Source organism: Lepidochelys kempii, chromosome 18 (genome assembly GCF_965140265.1).
Source record: "Lepidochelys kempii isolate rLepKem1 chromosome 18, rLepKem1.hap2, whole genome shotgun sequence".
Lineage (NCBI taxonomy): Eukaryota > Metazoa > Chordata > Testudines > Cheloniidae > Lepidochelys > Lepidochelys kempii.
Window position 1 is genome coordinate 6,795,769 of NC_133273.1, and position 18,009 is coordinate 6,813,777.

Consider the following 18,009-nt stretch of genomic DNA (forward strand, 5'->3'; position numbering starts at 1 on the left):
CTTGGTCCCATGAGGTACTGAGTGCTTCTAGGATTCTGACTCCCATCAGAGTAGATAAAAGTTGAGGGTGTCCAGAACCTAGCAGGATTGGACCCTAACTGACAGAAAAGTGGTTGGTTGGCTCAGGCCAATTGTTAGTGGACAAGAATCCGTGTCTCTCAAATGACTGTGACAGATGGCACCAAGTGGCTCCCCTGTTTACAGTCCTAGCAGAGAGGCTACAAGTTAAACAGACAGAACTCCTTTCTCCCTCTCAGAGGTAGCTCTAAGGTGGGTTGAGGCATGACAGCTGGGGAGGAAGCCAGCCCTGCCATTAACTTGCACCATCCCTGCTCTGAGAATAAGAGGGCATTGGTCGTCTAGTAGCACGTCCTGCATAGCGCAGGCCAGAGAACCTCACCCAGTAATTTCTGCGTAAAGCCTCTAATTTCTGTTTGAGTTACAGCATATTGTTTGCAAAGACATCCTAATCTTGATTTAAAGACTGCAAGTGACAGAGAAGCCATCAGAGCTGCAGGTAGATTGTCACAATGGTTAATTACCCTCACTTCATTTATTTCTAGTCTGGATATGTCTAGCTTCAGCTTCCTACCAGTGGATCTCATGCTGCCTTCTGCTAGTGAAAACGTCATCTTAGATTCATAGATCCCAAGGCCAGAAGGGACCTTTGTGATCATCTAGCCTGACCCCTTGTATAACACAGGCCAGGGAACTGCCCCAAGATAATTCCTAGAGCAGCTCTAGTAGAAAAACATCAAATCTCGAGTTAAAAATGGTCAGTGATGGAGAATCCACCACAATCTTGGGTAAATTGTTCCAGTACTTAATTATGTTCACTGTTAAAAATGTATGCCTTATTTCCAGTCTGAATTTGTATAGCTTCAACTTCTAGCCATTTGGTCGTGTTACAGCTTTCTCTGCTTGATTGAAGAGCCCATTATTAAATATTTTCCCCCATGTAGGTACTTATAGACTGAGCTGCCGTAGTTCAATATGCTAGAAGTCTCAAGCTGTGAGTACTAAAACATCCCTGGAATTTTTTAAACATTATAGATTACAATTTCCTAACTCTAAAAGTGTTTTAAACCAGGATGGGAGAATTCTAAATTAGATTTAGTCTTGACAGATAAAGAGGAATTGATCACAGAGTTAAAGATTAATGGTAGCCAAGGTACAAGTGATCATGACTTGATCACATTTGTAATGTGCAAACAGAATCAAGTCCAAACCAGTAATATGTATACTTTGTATATATGTTGTGACAAAGTTCCTCCTCTACCTTGGTGGGTCCTGCTCTTATTGGCAGATTTGCTCACCTTGGAGCTTCACAGCAGCCCTTAGTATGGCCGTTTTCATGAACCCACAGTCCAGATCAACTCCTCCTGTGTCTGACCAGGAGTTGGGAGGTTTGGGGGGAACCCGGGCCCACCCTCTACTCCGGGTTCCAGCCCAGGGCCCTGTGGAATGCAGCTGTCTAGAGTGCTTCCTGGAATAGCTGTGCGACAGCTGCAACTCCCTGGGCTACTTCCCCCGGCCTCCTCCCCGCCCCGCCCCGCCCCGCCCCTTCTTTATCTTCACCACAGGACCTTCCTCCTGGTGTCTGATAATGCTTGTACTCCTCAGTCCGCCAACAGTCCACACTCTCACTCCTAGCATCTCTTGCTCCCAGCTCCTTACACACACTGAAATGAGCTCCTTTTTAAACCCAGGTGCCCTGATTAGCCTGCCTTAATTGATTTCTAGCAGCTTCTTGATTGGCTGCAGGTGTTCTAATCAGCCTGTCTGTCTTAATTGTCTCCAGAAGGTTCCTGATTGTTCTGAAACCTTCCCTGTTACCTTCCCTGGGGAAAAAGGACCTATTTAGCCTGCCCTCTGGCCTGGGCTTTCCTTGCTTTTGCCCCTGCTTTCGGCTTCCCCCTTGACTGGGCCAGATGCTCTCCCCCCTTTCTTTTCTTTTCTTTTCTTTCTGTTGTTGTGTTTTTTTCTTTCGCAGCTGTTGCTAGAGTGCTGGCCGGCTGTTAGGTGCCCCCCCCCCTCCCCTGGCCCACCCTTGGACGCTGCTGCCGCTCCAGCTGAAACCCCCGCCCTCTGAGAGAGGGGGGATCTGCCGGCCTGCTTCTCTGGGGCGGGGGAGTGGAAGGACCCAGACCCCAGACCCAGCCGCTTGCTGTTTGTCTGCGGACCTGTCTCCAGCTGAGAGAATTTCTTACCATCCGCTCCGGCATCCCTGGAATGCGAAAAAGAAAGCCCGGAACAGACAAAGAAACAGCCGTCTATTGGAGGAACACCGCACAGGAAATCTACAAATCGCTGTGGAGGGGGCCCAAGACTGAGTAACTTTCGAACTGTGCTCTCGTGTGGGGAGAGGCCTTCACTATGTCGTGACTGTGTTTGTAGGGACACAGGGGGTGTGGCACAGAGCTGCCCCCTGATCCATCTGTGTCCTCCCAACCCACAAACTACTATCCTCATCACTGCCCCCTCCATCGTCATTGCTGGCTGTTTAACATCTGCCTCTGGACTTAGCTGCTCGCCCTGATTCCACTGTGTGGGCCAGAAGCACCAGCCAACCAAACAGGACTCTCTGGACAAGCGTACGGTGGTTCATGGCCTCCCCCCCCGAACTGCCCATCCCACGGCCTGTCCCTTTTTACCTGACCCCAACTCCTGTTAACCACCTGTCACCACTCCTGCTGGGGCATTGGCAGTGGAGGGCACCGGGGTGACCTCCGGCGCTGCCATGCCCACTGCCTCCCCAGACTCTAGGGGAGCCCCCCCCGCTGGCAGGAAAGGCCAGGGCAAGAAGAAAGGGAAGGGCCCCGCTAAAACCACCAGGCCCTCCGTGGCAGGGGCTACCCCCACTGCTGCGGCCCCACCACCGACCACGGCGTCCCTCCCCGCTGCCCCCTCCATCGGCTCTGCGGGTGTCCCTCCCTCACCCCCCAGGATGTATGCCCGGGCGGCGGCAGCCCTCCCCCCCCCCCCGCCTGCCGCTTCATCATCTCTCCCGCCCACCGCCTCTGCCACCATCAACACCGCCGGGGCCCCTTCCCCACCATGACCAGGAAGCTCGGTATCCAATGCCTCCTGGTGCCCGCCTTGCCCCACATGGAGACCTACGTGTGGGCGTTGGCGAGGGTCGTGGGGCCCTCGGCCATTGTGGCGGCCTCCAAAATGTATGGGAAGGTCGTCTTCTTCTTAGCATCGGAGTCTGCTGCCCAGGAGGCGGTGGAGAGGGGCCTGGCGGTGGGGGGGGGGTGTTTGTCCCCCTAGAGCCACTAGAGGACCTGGGCGTCCGCCTGGTCCTGACCTCCGTCCCTCCCTTTCTTCCCAATGCTGCCCTGTTACCCGCCCTTTCCACGCTGGGGAAACCTGTTTCTGTCATCAGCCCTCTCCTGTTGGGCTGCAAGGACCCCACCCTCCATCACATCTTTTCCTTCCGCCAGCAAATGCAGCTCCTACTGGCATCGGCGGCACGTTTCGGAGAGGCGCTCGAGGGGTCCTTCCTAGTCCCCCACCAGGGGGCCTGTTACCGGGTGTATTTCTCCACGGGGGAAGTCCGGTGCTACCTCTGCCGGGCGTCAGGGCATGTCCGGAGGGACTGCCCCTTAGCCCGGCAAGGAGAGGCACCTGGGATCCCCGAGACCCAGCAGGACATCGGCCCCATCATTGCCGACGCTCCTGGCTGCCCGATACCCGAACCTGCCCCCCCTCCTCTTCGGACCACCACTTCTCCCACTCAGGCCCAAGGGGCACCTCCCCTACAATGCCCAGACGAGCGGGAGAGCCCCGCCCTTGCTGCTGACAATCTGGCAGGGCCTATGGAGGAGGGTGTGGCAGAGATACCACCAGGCATGGGAGAGAGCCTGCCCCAGGGAGAATCCTCCCTCCCTTATGCCACCCCCACCGTCCCAAGTCCCGGAGCCATCGCCTTTACCCCCTGCTAACCAGCCCCCAGATGATGCCATGGAGGGCTGGGCCCTAGTCCAGGGGAAGCGATGCAAGCGGAAGGCTCGAGCTCCACCTCATCTACCCGAGGCGGAGGCCCCCCGGAAGACCAGGAAGGGGGGCACCGATGCCGAACCTTCCGCTTTGCCCATGAGAGCGTCCCATCCACCGGTGTCAGTCGGGAAAGACGTGGTAGCACTGGAAGGCAGTGTCTCCCCTCCACGGGAGACCCTCCCCTCCGAGACCCTCGAGGAAGCCCCTTCTGTCCTGACACTACCCGAAGCCACCGTGAACCCCGAGGCAACCGTCATGGCGGGTGCCAGCAGGGAGAACCCCGGGGTGATGGAAAGTGACCTCTCCTCCACGTTCAAGGAGAGCGAGGCCCTAGATCTGACCCTGGTCGCCCAGGGGGAGGACAACCTTCTGCCAGCAAACCTCGATTTGGGCAACCTCACTCCACCCCTCTTTTCCCCATGCTCCCTCCCCCTAACTGCTGCTTCTGCTCCCACCTCTGAGGAGCCCCTGGACTCCTCCATTGACCCGGCCACTGATGGCACCCCGCTGACGACCACTGAGCCTGCTCAGATGACAGCCGGCGCCACACGGCCGGGACACGAGCCGCCAGGGGCACCCCCCGTTGGTGCGGAGCAATCGACTTCCTTTCCGGGCGGGGGCCCTACAGAAGATAATCCACTTCCTGATACTGTAGCCGCTAAATCCACCAAAGAGCCTGCTCCCGGTATCACTGAGAGCTCCCTCCCCACCCTCGAGCCTGATCGGGAGGCGCCACCATCCAGCTGCTTGCCTCCCGAAACCCAGAACCTCGCCCCTGCCCCTGCCTCTACCCCTATCCAGTCTACCTCCTGCGATGTTATCGGGGCTGTCTCCTTCCCTTTTCCAACCAATGACCCCCAGGGAGTGGCCTTTGCATTCTCCTGCCCCGACCCATTAGGGGCTGTTATTTTCCCTCCACCGTCCCCTATCGCCCCAGGGCTTGAGGCGGGCCTAGAAGCTCCAGCCCATCAGGCACCTTGTCGGGGGTCCGCACCCTGCTTGCCCGTTTTAGTGGGCCACGGGGCTGCACCAAGGGCCCCGCCAGGGAACAACCGGGAAACCGTAACCCCACCCCCCCATGAGCTGCGAGGAGAGCTGTGGAAGTTTTTAGAGGATGTCCGTGGCTCCCGCAACAAGGTACAGCTTGCTCTCCAGCGATGGGGGGATTTTTTTCAAATCCTCCAGGCCACAAGGGCCCTCATGGGGGAAGGTAAAGGGACGGGGAAGCAGGATGCCACGGCCTACTGGCGGGTCCGCATCTTCCGTGACCAATTACTCACCTACAGGATGGGTCAAGGACTGTTGTGCGGCTCGCTGGGGGATGTGAGCGTCCCTGCCAGTGAGGAACCCCCAGCCCTCCCCATGACACCTCTCACCATCGCAACGTTAAACACCTGGGGCTGTAGGATGGCTCTCCGCAGGTCCCAGGTGCTCTCCTTCCTTTGGGAGGGAGGGTACTCTGTGATTTTCCTGCAGAAGACCCATACGGATCCAACCGCCGAAGACAGCTGGCGGCTGGAGTGGGGGGACAGGGTCTACTTTAGCCATTCCACGGTTCGACAGACTAGAGTGGCGACCCTGTTCTCCCCCGACCTACGGCCCGAGGTGCTAGGGGTCGCCAAGGCAGTGCCGGGCCGCCTGCTGCATCTCCGGGTCCGTATGGAGGGGCTCGTGGTTAACCTCATTAACGTCTATGCCCCGACATCTGGCCCGGAGCAGCTGCAATTCTATCAGCAGGCGTCCGCCTTCCTTGGCACCTTAGATTCGCACGAGTGCCTGGTCCTGGGAGGGGATTTTAATACCACCCTTGAGGAGTGAGACTGCTCGGAGACCGAGCAGTGCCCAGCCGCCGCGGACACCCTCCGGGAGATAGTTAAACATCACTCCCTAGTGGACATCTGGCGTGACCACTACCTGGATGACACTTCCACGTTCACCTTTGTCCGGGTGGAAGCCCATGGGTCGAGCCACTCCCGGTTGGACCGCATTTATTTATCACGCTTCCATCTCTCACGAGCCCACTCCTCCAGCATTCGGCTGGCCCCATTTTCTGACCATCACCTAGCCACCATGACAGCCTCCCTCTGTGTGGAAAGGCTGGGGCCGGCCTATTGGCATTTTAACAACAGCTTGTTGGAGGAGGAGGGCTTTGTGACGTCCTTCCGGGAGTTCTGGCTGGCCTGGTGAGGGCAGCGGCGTGCCTTTCCCTCGGCGCGGCGATGGTGGGACCTGGGGAAGGTGCGCGCCCGGCTTTTCTGCCGTGACTACACCCGGGGCAACAGCCGACGGAGAAATGCGGCGATAGAGCAATTGGAACGGGAGGTCTTAGAGCTGGAGAGGCATCTGGCCACCAGCCCCGAGGACCCGCTCCTCTGCAGAGCGTGCCGGGAGAAGCGGGAGGAGCTTCGGGCCCTCAAGGACCATCGGGCCCGGGGCGCCTTTGTTCGATCCCGCATCCGCCTCCTTCGGGAGATGGATCGTGGCTCCTGCTTCTTCTATGCCCTGGAGAAAATGAGGGGGGCCAAGAAACACGCCACCTGCCTCCTGGCAGAAGATGGCACCCCCCTCACGGAACCGGCGGAGATGTGTGGGAGGGCCCGAGCCTTCTACGCAAGTCTTTTCTCCCTGGATCCGACTGACCCTAGCGCTTGCAGAGTGCTTAGGGAGGAGCTCCCTAAGGTCAGCGCGAGCAACCGAGACCGGCTAGAGTTGCCTCTCACTCTGGCCGAGTTCTCAGAAGCCCTCCGTCGCATGCCCACCAATAAATCTCCAGGCATGGACGGGCTGACCGTGGAGTTCTACCACGTGTTTTGGGACGTCCTCGGCCCAGATTTAGTCACCGTCTGGGCCGAGTCTCTGCAGAGCGGGGTCCTCCCTCTTTCGTGCAGGTGAGCTATGCTCGCCTTATTGCCGAAGAAGGGGGACCTCCGTGATTTAGAAATTGGTGTCCCATCTCGCTCCTCAGCACGGACTACAAAATCCGTAGCAAGAGCAATCTCGCTGCGGCTAGGGTCTGTGCTGGCGGACGTGATCCACCCAGACCAGACCTACACCATCCTGGACCGCAGTATCTTTGATAACCTATTTATGGTTCAGGTCCTTTTGGAACTTGGGTGTAGAGACGGTCTGTTGTTCGCCCTCCTGTCCCTAGATCAGGAGAAGGCGTTCGATAGGATGGACCACGGGTACCTCCTGAGCACTCTGCAGGCATTTGGCTTCGGACCCCAGTTTGTGGGTTTTCTCCGGGTGCTGTACGCTTCCGCAGAGTGCCTGGTTAAGCTCAACTGGACCCTGACCGAACCAGTCAGCTTCGGGCAAGGAATACGGCAGGGGTGCCCCCTCTTGGGCCAGCTGTACGCACTGGCGATCAAGCCCTTCCTCTGTCTCCTCCGCAGGAGGTTGACAGGGTTGGTGCTGTGGGAGCCGGAGCTGCGGCTGGTCCTGTCGGCGTATGCTGATGATGTGCTCCTCGTGATCCAGGACCCCAGCAACTTGGCGAGGGTGGAGGCTTGCCAGGCCATCTATTTGGCAGCCTCCTCCACCTGGGTCAACTGGGTTAAGAGCTCTGGCTTGGCGGTAGGAGACTGGCAGCAGGCAAGCTCCCTCCCACCTGCGCTTCAGACCATCCCGTGGAGCGCGGGTCCGCTGCTCTACCTCGGCGTTTACCTTTCTGCCACGTATCCCTCTCCGCCGGAAAACTGGGAAAACTTAGAGGGCGGGGTGATAGAGCGGCTCCAGAAATGGACGGGACTACTCTGACGTCTCTCCCTCTGAGGGAGAGCGCTGGTGCTTAATCAACTAGTCCTGTCCACGCTCTGGTACCGGCTCAACACCCTCGTCCCGGCCCCAGGTTTCCTGACCAACCTCTGGACATCGATTCTGGGGTTCTTTTGGTCAGGAATGCACTGGGCCCTTGTAGGGGTTCTTCATCTACCCCTGAAGGAAGGAGGACAGGGCCTGAGGTGTCTGTACACTCAGGTCCGTGTCTTCTGCCTCCAGGCCCTACGGAGGCTCCTCTATGGTGCAGGCAGTTCGGCGTGGAGCACACTGGCGCACGCCATCCTGCGCCACATCCGAGGGCTCCGATATGACCGGCAGCTCTTTTATCTCCGTCCGGGAGGTCTTCTGCGAGACCTCTCCGGGCTGCCAGTCTTCTACCAGGACCTCCTCCAGACTTGGAAACTGTTTTTAATGACCAGGTCTGTGGCGGCCACCGAGGGGGTAGATCTCCACGCGGAGCGCCTGCTACACAACCCCCAACTCTGTGTGCAGGTGGCGGAGTCCCGCTCGGTGCGCCAGAGCTTGATCCTGGCAGAAGTCACGAGAGTCGGAGACCTCCTGGACTACGACCGGGGAGACTGGCTGGATCCCCTTACAGTCGCCCGGCACATGGGGCTCTCCAGACCTTGCACCCCCCGGCGCGTACTTCAGGAGGTGAAGGCTGCTTTGCCGCCTGCTGCTCGAGCTTACCTCGACCGGGTCCTGCTCGAGGGCACACCCCGCCCACCCTCTACCCCAGGCCCGCCGGACCTTTTAATTGGACCCCTGCCCCGCAGACCCACTCGACCCCCTCACCCCTTTACTGCGAGCCGGCTGCATGAACTGCAGCTGGTATGCTTCTAAACTGCACCAAGGAAACATCTATACATGCTCATGCTCCACACCCTTCACGCCCTCACCCTGGTGTCCTGCCCCGACACAAGTGGCGAGACCTTCTGCCACCTTTGGAGGGTGAGCAGCCCCGGTGGGCCAGCCTGTATTCCACCTTGGTTCCGGGGCCCGTTGGGGACATCAGTTGGCGGCTCCTTCATGGAGCTGTGAGCACGGGCATGTACTTGGCGCGGTTCACCCCCGTCCTAGATACTTGTCCCTTTTGTGGTGTGAGGGAAAACCCTGGTGCACGTATATTTGGAGTGTGCCAGGCTGCAGTCCCTGTTCCAGCTCCTCACAAATCTCCTATTACGTTTTTGGTTGCATTTTTCCCCTCACTTTTTTATTTATGCACTCCCCATCCGTGGCGTCACAAAGTCGCGGGATCTCCTAGTTAACCTCCTCCTGGCCCTGGCTAAAACGGCCATCTATAAAACCAGAGAGAGGAGGTTGGCCGATGGAGTTTCCTGTGACGGTGGGGCCGTTTTCCAATCCTCGGTCCGTTCACGTAGCCGGGCGGAGTTCCTCTGGGCAGCATCCACCGACTCCCTTGATGCTTTTGAGGAGCGGTGGACGCTGTCCGAGGTTCTCTGCTCGGTATCCCAGTCCGGGTCCCTTTGTCTGACCCTTTGATTGGGGGAGAGAGTAAGGGACCCCAACCCCAGCTGCTGCGGACACCACCACCTTAGAGGGGTCCTTTCACACGTGGGTGCATGTCCCCCCCCCCCCCCCCCCCGGACTGTCCACCCCACAGCCTGCCCCTCTTGTTGGGTGCTTTCAGAGGAGGGAATTGTTGGTGACACTCGGGCGTGGCGCCAGGTAACTCGAGGGGGTGGAAGACTGTGAGAGTCGAGGAAGCCCCCCGCTCTGGGCCCGTGCAAGCTTGAACACTTCCCTCCCCTGAAGCTAATGAGAAAACAATTGTGATTGGTTGCTGTGTTACACATTGCATATGCTGCTGTTTTTACTTTGTAAGTGTGTTATGCAAATAAAAATAGCTTTTGCTTCCAAAAAAAAAAAAAATTACTCTCCTGTAGCCATCTGGCCCGACCCTGTCACAATGTATACTTTGTGCTTTCAAAAAGCTGAAAACAGATATCAGCCAAATCAGCTGGGAGGAAAAAAGTAATCAGAAAAATGTGAATGATAATTCGGAATTGTTTTTAAGAACATTTTACTAAATGCCTCAAAAGCCACAATCAAGGAAGAAGGCCTTATTGGTTTAGAGGGGAGTGAAAGCATATATTAAAAAATAACAAATGGAAGAAAGGGGAAGTTGAAAGTAATAAATATATTTCAGAAGCTAGAAGTTGTAGAAAATTGATAAGGGAAGCAAAGGATCACAATGAGAAATCTATGGTCGGCACAGTTAAAGACAATAAGAAGGAGTTTTTAAAGTATATTAGGAACAAAAAAGAATCCTGGCAATGGTGTTGGTCCATTACCAGATGGAAATGGTAGATTTATCAATAACAATGCAGAAAAGGCAGAGGTGTCCAATAAATCGTAATGTTCTGTATTTTGGGAGGAAATGGATTATGTAGTCTATCATATAATGATAATAACGCTCTTTCCATTCCACTGGTATCTCAGGAGCTTGTTAAACAGCAACCACTAAAGTTAAACATTTTAAAATCTGCAAGTCCAGATAACTTGCATCTAAGAGTTTTAAAAGAGCTGTCTGAGGCGCCCACTGAGCCATTACTGTTGATTTTAAATAAGTCTTGGAACACGGGGGAAGTTCCAGAAGACTAGATGAAAGCAAATGCTGTGTCCATATTTAAAAATGATAAATGGGATGACCCATATAGGCCTATCAGTCTGACAAGGATCCTGCTCAAGATAATGTAGCGGCTGATATGGGACTCAATTAATAAAGAATTAGAGGAGGGTAATTAATTAATGCCCCATCAACATGGGTTTATGGAAAATAGAACCTGCCAAACTAACTTGATTTTTTTATGAGATTACAAATTTGGTAACGCGTTTGCCTTGGTACTGCATGACATTTTATTTAAAAAAACCAGAATGATATAAAATTAACATTAAATGGATTGAAAGGTAACTACGTGAAAGGTCTCAAAATGTAACTGACAATTGGGAATCATCAGCAAGCAGGTGGGTTTCTCAAAGAGTCCAGCAAGGATCTATTCTTGGCTCTATGCTATTTAACATTCAATGTCCTGGATGAAAACACAAAATCATCACTAATAAAATTTGTAGCTGACCCAAAAATTGGGGAATAGTAAATAATGAAGAGCACAGATCACTAAAACAATAATAAACTGGGTGCAAGCAAACAATATGCATTTTAATATAGCTAAATGTAAATGTATACAACTAGGGAGCAAGAATGTCAGCCACACTTACAGGATGGGGGACTCTGGGAAGCCATGATTCTGAAAGAGTTGGGGATCATGGTAGATAATCAGCTGAACATGAGCTCCCAGTGCCCAAAAGGGCTAAGGTTACCCTTGGATATATAAACAAGGGAATCCGAAGTAGAGGTAGAGAAGTTATTTTACCTCTGCATTTGGCACTGGTGGGACCACTGCTGGAATATTGTGTCCCGTTCTGGTGTCCGCAATTCAAGGAGGATGTTGATAAATGGGAAAAGTTTCAGAGAAGAGCCACAATAATTATTAAAGGGTTAGAACATATGCCTCATAGTTAAGGCTAAGATTTTTCAGGGTTCTTTTTAGTAAAAGTCACAAACAGGTCAGGCACAATACACAAAAATTCAGGGAGCCCGTGACTTGTCTGTTACGTGACTAAAAACGCGGCCCCCACCAAGCCCGGGGTGCAGCGGGGACGGGTCGCACGGCCCCGGCTGCAGCCCCCGGGGGAAGCCGAAAGGCCTGGTTCTGCCCCCCAGTTGCAGGGCAGGGGGGCACAGTCCTGCCTCCTGCTAAGCCCTAGAAATCAGGAAATCTGCGACTCCCGTGACTAAAGCGCAGCCGTCGGGCGGCCGAGCTCCCGGAGCCGCTCTCTTTAGCGAGCAAAGGCGGGCAGGCCCCCGCACTGCAGGCCCCCTGACCCTGGGGGGGTTCGCGGCTAGGTGTGTGAGGAGCCGGCCGGGGCCCCCGGGGCGCGATCGGGTGGCCGGGGGGAACATGGGCCTCGCCAGGCGGAGGATAACGCCAAGCGCAGGCCCGCGGGGCCCGTCCCGGGGGGGACGCCCGGAGCCCGGGGGCAGCAGGGGGCTGAGGCCAGGCCGGGGGCTCCCAGCTCCTCGGCAGGGGGCTGGCTCCGGCTCTGGCTAGGAGACGCCGCCGCCTCCCGCGCCGCGTCTCCCCGCCCGCCTGCCCGCCCCCGTCACGAGTGCGGCCGCGGCGCTGCGCCGCCTCCCCTGCGCCGGCCGGGCTCCCGGCACAGGGCGGCGGGGCCGGGGCGCAGCGGAGGGCCGGGCGGGGAGCGGGGCAGGGCCCCCGAGCCAGCAGGACGGAGCCCCCGGGCGCCTGGCGGGCGGGCGGCGGCGAGCGGCTGAGGCCGCCGGGCCGGCGCGGGAGGAAGCGAGCGGCCGCCGGAGGCAGCGCCATGGAGCCCGGGGAGGTGAAGGACCGGATCCTGGAGAACATCTCCCTGTCCGTCAAAAAGGTGAGAGCAGCCGGGCCGGGGCCTCGTCTCCCCCGGCACCCCGGGCCGCTGGCCCCCGGCCTGCGCCGCCCTGCCCGGGGTCCCGGGGGCCCTGTCCCCGCCCTGCCTGGCGTCCCTGGGGCCCTGCCCCTCCCAGTGCCGTCTGCAGGCCCAGCTGGGCTACAGCACAGAGTCTGGTGGGTCAGCTTCGCCCACCCATGGCTGCCCCTCACCATCCCCAAGCCGTTTTCTCCATATCTAGATGTTGTTTACATTGGGGCTGGGTTGGTCTTTTCCAGATTTCCCCAGTGTGCAGCTGCATCATTGGTACCCGCTGTGGGGAAGCTGGCGTAGGCTTGACTTCCCCAGTCATCCGCGGTGGTAATGTCCTGCTCTGCGCGGGTGGAGATGTTGTTAAACGCAGACAAGCGCACTAGGACTCCCGCCGGTGGTGTTGACCACAGTGGAAATAATTTCCAAACCAACACCCCCGAGTCAACCCAGCCTTGACGTGTGCAAGTTCTAACAAACCAGCCACAATCAAATAGCAAAAGTCCCAACTTGGGCTACAACTCCGCCCTCTAGCCACTGCATATGGAGCTCTAGTTCCTCCAAGGCATCACTTTCCTCCAGTTACTGGGTAGCTATTTTTACAGAGCTTCCTGAATTCACTGGTGTCTGACTTGGGCCCTCGGTCTCCAGCCTCCTGATTTACTCCACAGTGTACATTAGTGCGAGATCAGAACCGCTAATTAATTCCCTGCCTGCTGGAAATCAGGTAGCACCCTTCTAGACTCTGACAAAGCCCACACAGAGATCTGAAAATTCACCTTAAGCCTGACCTCCATCATCCTCTGCTCTTCCAGTCCTGGTCTTTCCTGAACAAGGCTGCTAATCATTCTGAATTGTCATGCTGTGTAGAATGGGTTTTAATATCATAGAATCATAGAATATCAGGGTTGGAAGGGACCCCAGAGGGTCATCTAGTCCAACCCCCTGCTCGAAGCAGGACCAATTCCCAGTTAAATCATCCCAGCCAGGGCTTTGTCAAGCCTGACCTTAAAAACCTCTAAGGAAGGAGATTCTACCACCTCCCTAGGTAACGCATTCCAGTGTTTCACCACCCTCTTAGTGAAAAAGTTTTTCCTAATATCCAATCTAAACCTCCCCCACTGCAACTTGAAGAGAGTATATCTGTAAGAGAGTATTGGATCTCTGATTTCAAAACCACTCTGAGCCCTCTAGCCGCACAGAAAGCTTACTTTAATATTTGCCACCAGTTTGATTTACACAAAATAGCCAGGACTACACCAAACACGCAAAGGCTGAAACAAATGATGAGTAGGAGGGAGGGAAAGCACCAGTGAAGTCTAGGGCCAATAGCGCCAATGCCTGTTGCTGCTGCTCCTCATAATTTCCTAAGCAACAACTGGAAATTGACCTGATGCGTCTTAGTTTTACTGCTTCCTACAGATTCTGAATAGCAACAGTGAATCGTGACCAGATTTTTGTCAGCTTCACGTTGCTTCACATTGGGAAACCATGGGACAAGGGCGGAGACACTGGAGATCGTGTGCTGCTGACTGGGACATCCTGCATCAGGGCACATTCAGTGTGTTACCTTCACAACGATAAGGGCTAGAAAAATAGGGCTTGATTCAGATTTTATACTAGTGTTACTTCCTTGCCTTCAATGGACTTTTGAGTTTCTCTGGTATGAGATCAGAACCAGCCCCTCGGGCTTTTTCAGGATGAAAGTAGCCAGTAAATTGTACAGAAATTGGTATTGGAGGCCTGTTCATTTACCTGGGAGAGTATCCCACTGGCAAGTGGATTTGTCAAGCCCTGGAAAGGAGGCAAGGATACTTCCTTATTCCCCGCCCTCTCAATGAAGTAATTAATGATCATGTGCCAGAGTATAATCAGTAGGTGAAAAATGTAAGGGAGTCAGCTTGACTGGAAAGAATAATTTAAAAAGTTACAGATCATTTAAGAAAAGTGACAGAAAATAGACCAGTGGATCACAAGAAGGACCTTGTTAAACTACCTTTTGAAAATCCTGGTGGAAGAAGGTTAATTTGCCAAGAGTTGTTGTGTATTTTAGGTATGTAAAATGAGGGGGGAAATACCACAATGACACAATACCACACTTGTTTGAATAATCAAGCATGGCAATTGTTGGTGTATTTCGCCTGCCAATTCTGCATCATTAAAGGCCATGAGAGTTTTACTGTTGACTGCAATGGCACAGGCTCGAGCCCCAAACGTACAGAAGGATGGGCAGAAATTCAGAGTTAAAGAAATCTAAATTGTCAGCTTCATCCTGAGGGGTGCCAAGTGCCGTTAACTCCCACTGACTGCATTAAGAGTTGAGAGGGCTCAGCACTGGCAGAATAGGCCCCCACTTGCTGTAACTGGAGCAAAACTGCTGTATGTATGACCTTTCTCCTTAATCAGCTCTGTACGGGTATTGCCTTTGGGAGTATAGAATTGTCTGCTGTTTCAAATCAAATATCGGGGGGAATTGTGAGTGATGGGTTGATTTACTGTCTGTAGTTTGTCAGCTCTGTCTTCCCTATTAGATACCAGTTCATTCAAAGGAAGATAGGTTAGCTTTTCTGGAGATTATTTGCACAGCTTAGTGATATGGATTTCATTATTTCTCTTTAGCTGCTCCTGCTTCTCTCCCTAACACCTGGCCAGAAGGCATGTGCACCCCACTTCCAGCTTAGAGGGCTGTGCTCAAAAAAGGAATTATGTTAATTGTGGCAATTTATGGATGATTGTTTTTTAAAATGAATATAAGGCTTGCCAAAGGCACAAGACTGTCACTGCTGGGATCTGAAGATCTCTGCACAGCCATGTGCAGTCAGTGACACCATAAGCTTCCACACTAGGTGCCTTAACCCTGGGATAGGTGGGGCACTTTTAAAGGTGACAGAGCAGATCAGTCTTTGGTTTCTCTGTAGAAATTACCACTCTGCCATGGTAATCATATGTACCGCTGTTGGCTGGGGGCACTAGATGGAGATCACCAATTAGGTACACACAGTACAGTAACAAATGAACACAGTATAAATGCATAGATTTCATATATGCTCCTGACCAATCCTCAGCTGGTAGCACGTGCAATCAGTGATGGCCTTGGTCACATTCAAACTAGTGACCCAAATGTGTCCCATTATCAGACTTCTGTGCCATCTGGGTAGCTGCAGGCTCCATTGCAAAGGAGGAATTTGTTATCTGCCTGGCTCAAACTCGGTGCCAGGATGTGGATTCCCAGTGCTGCCAATTTCAAAAGTTAAAAAATCCTGAGCAAGGCCCCAAATCGTGGTTTTTGTTCGTCTCCAGGCGTGTGTGACAATGGCAGGGTTGCCTACTCTTGCCAATTCATAACGTGGCTCTGGCCTCTGCTGCAGGAGCTCTCACTGAAAGACCCACCTGAGATCAGATCACACCACTTTATACAAAGTGCTGCCTGATGGTGCAGGGGGCTTCCTGCTGCTCTCCAAGCTTCCAAACTGCCCATTTTTAATTCTGTCCCCTCCAGCCCTCTGTCAATTCTCTGCCCCTCAGCCCCACATCAGTTGAGTCTCTGCCACACATCTGCCCCAGACCTACATTGACTCAGCACCCCCTCCAAGCCCCACATCTACCCCTTCCCCCCAGCAGTCCTGCTCCTCCTGCAGCTGTGGAGGCTTTTCACCCTCAGGGCTTGGGAGAAGGGTGAGCGGGGAGGAAGAAGAGCAGCTTCAGTGGTTCTTCACCCCTCCACCAGGCTTTGGGACCAGCTCCCATGTGTTCTTCTCCTTCTCCCAGGCCTGGTGTTCTCCTGGTGTTCTTCTCCTTCTCCCAGGCCTGGTGTTCTCCGGTGTGTTCTTCTCCTTCTCCCAGGTCTGGTGTTGAGGGGACAGAGAGGAGGAGGAAAGATCAGCTGACTCATTTTTCACAAGAGGGTAGTGGGGAGGTGGTAGCAGATCTTCCTTCCTCTGCTGGAATCTCCCCCGACCCCCATCCTGTGGACATGGTATCTGCTGCTCCCTCTCCTTCCTCTGCCCCTACGGGATGAGCTTTGCCTGGCTCCTGCAGCTGCTCTGATTGCCTGTTCTTCCCCAGGAGAGAAGTGGTGAAGGCAGCTGTTCAGAGTGGATTTCCCCTTTGGCAGGCTGATACTGCAGCTTCTGGCTTCACTGGGAGGCTACCTGCAGCAGCAGCCCAAGTCCGGTTATGCTCAGTGATATCATGAGAACTGGAGGGGAGGGCAGCGGAGTGAGATGGCTCAGCCTCCATTGCTTATGCTCTCCTTTCTGCAGGGCCTGTTCTAGCACAGACTGATTCCTCCCAGTTATATGACGGATGATTGATTTCACTGACCAAATGTCCCATACCATTTAAAGGTTAATGACTGTTTGGAATCTGCCTAGAATTGACATTGTTCATCACCTGTATTTTGACAAATGCTGTCTCAGGAGCGGGTGGGGGAGGTTCTGTGGCCTGCAGGGTGCAGGAGGTCAGACTAGGCCAGTGGTTTTCAAAGTGCGGGTCGCAACCCAGTACCGGGTCGCAGAATGGAAGGCCCTGAGTCACGGCAGCTCTGGTCAGCACTGCTGACCAGGCCGTTAAAAGGCCCATCGGCGGTGGTGTCTGGCTAAGGCAGGCTAGTCCCTACCTGTTCTGACACTGCACTGCGCCCTGGAAGCAGCCAGTAGCAGGTCCGGTTCCTAGGCTGGGGGGCCATGGGGCCAGCTAATGGGAACTGGGGGGCGGTGCCTGCAGGCAAGAGCTGCACGGAGCTGCTTGCGTGCCTTGGTCTAGGAGCCAGACCAGCTGCTGGCTGCTTCTGTGGCACAGCGCAGTCTCCGGTGCCAGGACAGGCAGGAAGCCTGCCTTAGCACCATCGCTGTGTGCCACTGACCGGGAGCCACCTGAGGTACGCCTGCACCCCAATCCCCGGCCCCAGCCCAAAGCCTGCACGCAGAGCCCTGACCCCCTCCCGCGCCCCAGCAGAGAGCCCCCTGCACCCCCACCCTCTGCCACACCCCAGACCCCTCATCCCCAGCTCCATTGTGTCACGGACATCAACACTTTTCTTCAACTGGGTCTCCAGAAAAACAGTTTGAAAATCCCTGGGCTCGATGATTGTGATGGTCCCTTCTGACCTTAAAGTCTGTGAGTCTATGAATCCTCAGCACTTGCTATGCATTTGCCTTTGTACTGGCCACAGTGTGACTTTGCTGTAGCTTTTACTAGCCCTGCATATGCAGAACAGCCTCGGCAGCCCCATGTGTGATCCGTGCCTCTGACAGGCCAGCTCAAAAAGAGCTGGGGCTTTTTAAAACCTCTTCAGTTGAGACATTTTGTTGTCTTACGGTAATGATCTACGGATAGCAAAGCAAATGTCACAAACCAAGCGCTCTGATGCCTTCCGCTCATGCTGTTGACCTTGGGAACTAGTATTTTTCTGTATTATACCAAGAATCCTCTACAATACTAACAAGAGTCATTGAGAGTGATTTACACCTCGTTATGATGCAAATGCTTTCTTCAGCCATTTTTGTGTTCCCCTGATCCTGCACCAGCTGTGTGTTGGCCCAGTCCCCTTAGTGAGAACACCTGGAGGGGTTGCTAATTGTGCCGTCTGAAGGGAGTGTAAATAGGACCACATCCCCTCTCCTCCGGTACTGTCCCCTATGCTGGCTGCTAAACCAGCTATATGTCACCAGAGGATCCTGCTGCACTGGGGTGATACTCTCATGGCAAGATACACAGCCATTTTGTGCC

At 54.6% G+C, this 18,009-nt stretch overlaps 1 protein-coding gene across 5 annotated transcripts in view; it reads left to right on the plus strand.

The window, feature by feature from the left end:
- The first annotated feature begins 12,010 nt into the window (after positions 1-12,010).
- The window catches only part of PLEKHM2 (pleckstrin homology and RUN domain containing M2), a 68,763-nt gene continuing 62,764 nt past the window's right edge, over positions 12,011-18,009 (plus strand). For 3 of the 5 annotated variants that reach the window (XM_073317194.1, XM_073317195.1, XM_073317196.1), the window contains exon 1: positions 12,012-12,249. In XM_073317194.1, coding sequence (XP_073173295.1) covers positions 12,190-12,249 — 60 coding nt within the window. In that variant the 5' untranslated portion in view covers positions 12,012-12,189. Of the gene's footprint in view, positions 12,250-18,009 lie in introns of all 5 variants that reach the window. The other 2 variants (XM_073317193.1, XM_073317197.1) reach the window with 1 other exon arrangement.